This window comes from Alligator sinensis, unplaced genomic scaffold (assembly GCF_000455745.1).
Source record: "Alligator sinensis unplaced genomic scaffold, ASM45574v1 scaffold1484_1, whole genome shotgun sequence".
NCBI classification, from domain to species: domain Eukaryota; kingdom Metazoa; phylum Chordata; order Crocodylia; family Alligatoridae; genus Alligator; species Alligator sinensis.
In genome coordinates this window covers 160,313-166,481 of record NW_005843243.1, presented here as the reverse complement: position 1 = coordinate 166,481, position 6,169 = coordinate 160,313, and the positions used below count along the sequence as shown (strand labels likewise).

General features: G+C 50.5%; 1 gene segment (V, D, J or C); it reads right to left on the bottom strand.

Moving 5' to 3' along the window:
• Nucleotides 1–6,169, bottom strand: part of LOC102377466 — an 11,122-nt gene that overhangs the window by 3,751 nt on the left and 1,202 nt on the right. The window contains 1 exon segment of the V gene segment in view: nucleotides 1,298–1,623. Within this exon segment, the coding sequence occupies nucleotides 1,298–1,623 (326 nt within the window).

The following is a 6,169-nucleotide window of genomic DNA, read 5'->3' as shown; positions in this document are numbered from 1 at the left end:
ATCTGAGCCATATGCAGCGTGTAACGGTACCAGCGATGCCTGCTCGGAGCAGGGGCTGTGGGGCAGGTTGGAAATATGCAATATTCTCCCATGGAAATGTGAGAAGCAACCTCCTGTGATTGTATCTCCCTGGGCCCAAGCAGGGGCTGAAGATATCACATGGTGTACAGCTCTGTCGACTCCCTTACAAGCCAGCTTGCTCCTGGATGACAAACTTGTGTGTGTGTGTGTGTGTGTGTGTGTGTGTGTGATGGTTTTAAATTTTCCCCAGGATTTCATTCCCTCTCTGCAGAAGTCCAGTCCATGCTCAATACAACCATCCATCCCACTGTAGCCCCCAAATGAAAAGGACATCAGGGATGCATGTGCCATGTGAACGTGTCCAGGTCTTTTATGCTGAAAGTGATGAGAGGGGGAATGAGTGGGGGTAGGACGGAAATCGTACAGTGAAGAAGCCCAGAGCAGCGGCCAATTCCTTCAGGATGAAGCAATATACTCTCTTGGTCTCTCAGTCCCTGCCTTCCCATCTTCTTTTCCTCCCAGACCTGAATGACTGGGTGTAAAAGAAGAAATACTGTGAGGAACACAAGTACTTGTGCTCTTGCAAATGCAGTCGGCCTTCTGTAGGAAACTGCAGGGTGAGAGATGTGGAGACCAGCCCCAGGGAATGGAAAAGGGGGACATGGATTACGCTACTCCTAGTACAGCTTCCTGGGCTCCTCTCTGAGGTTGGAAAAGGTTCTGCTCCTTCCCCTCCCACAGTGTGCATGCCCCTATTCCTTCTTGCATTCCTTAGTGGCATTCACTGCATCTGCCGTTTTGGGTGAGGCGAGCATCGTGGACGTTTCTGTCGCTGCCTCTGCAGCCGTCCCAGCCGAGAGCCAGGCCTCCCTACAGCAGCGCTGCCTGTGAAGCCCTGGGCTGGCCCTGCCAGCTCTCACTCTGATGGGGGCCTACTGTGTTTATGGCATGGGGAGGAACAGCGATCGCTTGGTTTCCAGGAAGAAAATAAATGTTATGTTGGAAGGAAATGTCAGCCTCTATTTCAGGTGGGGTGAAATCTCTGAGATATGGGAGGAAACTCCCTTGGACTGCACGCCTGGGATGATCTGTCCCGCAGGCTGGGCAGCAGGCAGTGTAGTGGTGTCTGTGGGTCAGACAGTGACGTGTTTGTGTCCTGGGGAAACCCCAGAGCTGCTACTGAGTGTAGCAGTTGTTCAATCAAGTGAGTCTTCAGGAAGCAGCTGTGGTGCTGGGCTGGGCAGCCTGGGGAGGTTTTTGTATGGGTTTGTATCACTGTGTGATGTGAGCTGCGGTACTGGTGACAGTAATAATCTCCAGCATCTTCAGCTTCAACACTGCTGATGGTGAGAGTGAAATCAGTGCCAGAGCCACTGCCGCTGAACCGGGCTGGCACTCCCGACTGCCGGGTGACAGCGTTATAGATAAGGAGCTTTGGAGCTTGTCCAGGTTTCTGTTGGTACCAGGCTAACAGCTGATAGGTACTCCCAGAGCTACTATAAGTAAGGCTGGAGCTGGCTTTGCACTTGATGGTCACTCGATCTCCTGGAGACACCGCCAGGGACTCTGGGGTCTGAGTCAGCACAATCTGCCCGGAGGAACCTAGAAGTAAACACAAAAGTTGAATTAACATAGTGTCTCCATCAAGTTAAGTAATCACTCAAACTAGACAACATGGATGCTTTGCAATGTTCCTTGTATGCCTCCTTACAGAATTAAGTTATGTTTGTCTCCCGGATGAAATGCAGTCGTTCAGCCAGGACTGCTTATTTCCTTCTAGTCCTTTTTTACTGCTCATTTAGAGTTATAGCCTCAGCGCTTGGACATCCACATAAAAAAAAAACCAAAAACAACTTCTGTTCACTCCAGTGGGCTTTGGACGCTGGTCATAGGGATACAGTAAGTCTTTTGACTCCATGGCAGTTCCTCCTTCTTAATGGAGTCCATTTCTCTGAGCATTTTTAAGCACCCAATAAACCCATTCCTAGCACTGTTCATTTCTGTAAAAAGGATGGTTTTACTATAATGAAGCTCCCAGTTTGCTGCTTACCCTGGACCCAGAGCACCACGAGGCAGAGCAGGGGAGTCAGTGGTGCCATCTTGGTACGTGTGCCTGGCCTGCACTGATCACCAGTCTGGACCAAGTGCCCTGGAGCACTTATACTGGCTCTGAGCATCAGGAGGGCGTTGACTGGGTGTACAACATGCAAATTTGGCTCCGAGATGATTTGCAAGTGATCTAAAAATCAGCTGTGAAAGGCAGGTGGTGTTGAAGGGGTCGGACTCGATGATCTATTGAGGTCCCTTCCGACCCTAACATCTATGAATCTATGAAGATGGAAGCCTGTCCCTCTGGGTCCATGAGAGTGTCTTTGTGAGCTGTGTTGAGTAGCTCTTTGCTGTGTTGATCAGGTAGAATTCCTTCCCTGGAGGTGTCAGATGGCTGGCACGGAGGTAAAAAAACTTCCTTGTTGATCTGCAGTGAAGTTTAAAACCCAAAATCGGCTGAAATTTGGCACCTCCAGGGAAGGAATTCTACCCACTGACCACTTCCCTATGCTCCTTATCCATGTGGACACAAATGACACACCTCGGAGCACTCCCACCTGGATCATGAAGCGCTACAGGGATTTAGGAGCAGGGCTAAAGGGTTTAGAGGCACAGGTGGTGTTTTCTTCGATCCTCCCAGTCTTCGGCTATGTGTGGAGGAGGGAGAGAAGGATAGAGGTACTGAATCAAAGACTGCAGCGCTGGTATCATCGGGAAGGCTTTGGCTTCCATGACTACAGTCCACTCTTTGGAGAGAGAGGCAGCGAGCTGCTGGGAAGGCTGGCCTCCACCTCCCTCCTCTGGGGAGGAGGCTCTTCTCAGCCGGTCTGGCTGACCTGCTCCACTGGGCTTTAAACTGATCCCACCAGAGGACGAGGGGATTACCGCCAATGCTGGCCCACTGAGCAACCCTCGCAAAGCCAGCAGGTCAAGGCACTTAAGGAAGTCTACCTCTGCCCCGGCCCTGGAACGAGCGGTGGGCAAGGCAAGGGCCCCCAAGGGGACACTTGTGTGCCTGTACACAAATGCCAGGAGCTTGGGGAATAAACAGGACGGACTTGTCCTCCTGCTTAACACAAATAATTACAAGGTCATCGGGATAACGGAGACCTGGTGGGACACTGCCCATGACTGGGCCACAGGTATAGATGGCTATACCCTGTACAGGAGAGATTGAATGGACAAAAGGGACGGGGGTGTAGCTCTCCATGTCAAGGAAAACTACGTGTCCCTGCAAGCTGACATTGGTGCCCAGGGTGGACAACCGGAGACCCTCTGGGTTAAAATCTGTGGAGAACATGCACAGGGGACACAGTGGTGGGAGTCTTCTACAGATCTCCTACCCAAAATCAAGGGCTTGACCAGGAGTTTGCCAGGGAATTGGCTGAGGCCGCATGCTCCCGGTCCATGGTTGTCATGGGAGACTTCAACTACCCAGGCATCTTGTGGTAAGCGTGCTTGGTCAAATCTGAGCGGTCGCAGAGCTTCTTCTCGTGTGTGACTGAGCTCTATCTGACACAAGAAGTCTACGGGCCAACGAGAGGTAAAGTGTTGCTCGACCTGGTACTGGCAACTGGGGATGACCTAATCAGTGACCTAATGATTGAAGGGAAGCTAGGTGACAGCGACCATGAGCAGACCTACCCACCTGCCCACCCACCCTCCCTCTACTCTTATGATATCACAGCCCCACCCACTACTCTTATAATAAAGCAGTTATTAAGCAGCTATAGTTAATGACCCTGGCCCCCATTTATTTGTAACATGGTGGGATGGGAAGGGAAAGGAACGGGAGGGCAGGTTTCACGTGGCTTGTTGGGATTGGGATGGGGTTTGGGATCGTGTACTGATGGAGAGAGACCAGATTGAATTAGCATAGGCTGGTCCAAGTGACAAGGATTTTGGGGTGCCCATGACCGTGCCCAGGGGAGACTCCCGGTGAGAGTCCGGGGGTGGGGACTGGGAGCCCGGGTGGCTCACGTGCGCCTCCTGCAGTAATACATTAGCAGAGACATTCTAGGGGGTGAACTGGGATTTGACTGCCCCTACTGAACTCTGCAGGGAATGACCTACGGGGGCTCAACTCACATGAAAACGCTGTTCGTGCCAACAAAAATGCACCACACTAAAAAAAGCTGCATTAAAATTTTCGGGTGGTCTACATTAACTCCCCTGGCATGTACACATACCCTAGGCTCCTTGAATAAGTCACTTGACTTTTCAGTGAACAGAGCAGCTCCCAAACTAAAGTCTTGCGATGCCATCTGGTGAGAGAGAGCTGTACGTTCATCTCTGTGCTCACAGAAGATTTAGAGCAGACTGGAATGTTTCTCAAATTAGGAAAAACTGGATCGGTCCTGTTTTGTATTTTTGATTTGCTGTGCAAAAATATCCTCACTGTTTTGTTTTAAACAGCCTACCACTTTTCCCTGTTGGACAAAAGAGTTGTGGGAGTTTTTTCCCCCCTGCTTAAAATACAAACAGGAATTGTCCTTAGAACTCTGAATTCTTTTAGTGGGAACAAACAGGTATTTTATAGAAAAAATCACTGTGGTCATCTGTTCTCATCTGTTCTGTATTGTTGCCTGTATTTGGGTGTAAGGGCATCTGCTTTGCCCCCTGCTTCACATGTGCAGTAGCAGAAGTCATACCAGGAAGCAGAGATGGCTTTGGTTTCCCTGGTGCTTGAGTAGTTCGGCAGGGCTATACGATCGCTCCCTTGGAATATGGTCCACAAGTCTGTTTTGCTACCTGACCCTAAAGCTGTGAATCTCCATTCACCTGCGTATACCACATGAATGGACCTATGCTCTACTGTTCATTTGATAACATGTCAAACAGTTTATACTTCTTTATCCTAATTTGTCCTGTATGCTTTCATTTTCTCTGAACTCAGGTCACCAGGAGCCTGAGAAGCAGACCTGGGCCAGGTCTGAGCTCAGAGCACTTCCCTGGTGTAGTTACAGTAGGATGCTGTGCAGACAGAGCGCTCCCATTGCAGATGCAGCAGCTCTCAGCAAAGCTGACCTTTATTCCAACCTTTCTGCTGGGCTGCAAAGCACCTTTGTGCAGGAATAACTCTGACTGCCCTAAGATCACGTGGCAGTGCAGTTGCATTGGTCACAAGTTGTGCATCACTAGAATCAGCAGCCTGGTTATGCCAACAAGTGTTTGCTGGAGACACCTCGGAAGTGGCCCTGGTGTGTCTCGAGTGACAGAGCCCAATCTGAGCCATATGCAGCGTGTAACGGTACCAGCGATGCCTGCTCGGAGCAGGGGCTGTGGGGCAGGTTGGAAATATGCAATATTCTCCCATGGAAATGTGAGAAGCAACCTCCTGTGATTGTATCTCCCTGGGCCCAAGCAGGGGCTGAAGATATCACATGGTGTACAGCTCTGTCGACTCCCTTACAAGCCAGCTTGCTCCTGGATGACAAACTTGTGTGTGTGTGTGTGTGTGTGTGTGTGTGTGTGATGGTTTTAAATTTTCCCCAGGATTTCATTCCCTCTCTGCAGAAGTCCAGTCCATGCTCAATACAACCATCCATCCCACTGTAGCCCCCAAATGAAAAGGACATCAGGGATGCATGTGCCATGTGAACGTGTCCAGGTCTTTTATGCTGAAAGTGATGAGAGGGGGAATGAGTGGGGGTAGGACAGAAATCGCACAGTGAAGAAGCCCAGAGCAGCGGCCAATTCCTTCAGGATGAAGCAATATACTCTCTTGGTCTCTCAGTCCCTGCCTTCCCATCTTCTTTTCCTCCCAGACCTGAATGACTGGGTGTAAAAGAAGAAATACTGTGAGGAACACAAGTACTTGTGCTCTTGCAAATGCAGTCGGCCTTCTGTAGGAAACTGCAGGGTGAGAGATGTGGAGACCAGCCCCAGGGAATGGAAAAGGGGGACATGGATTACGCTACTCCTAGTACAGCTTCCTGGGCTCCTCTCTGAGGTTGGAAAAGGTTCTGCTCCTTCCCCTCCCACAGTGTGCATGCCCCTATTCCTTCTTGCATTCCTTAGTGGCATTCACTGCATCTGCCGTTTTGGGTGAGGCGAGCATCGTGGACGTTTCTGTCGCTGCCTCTGCAGCCGTCCCCGC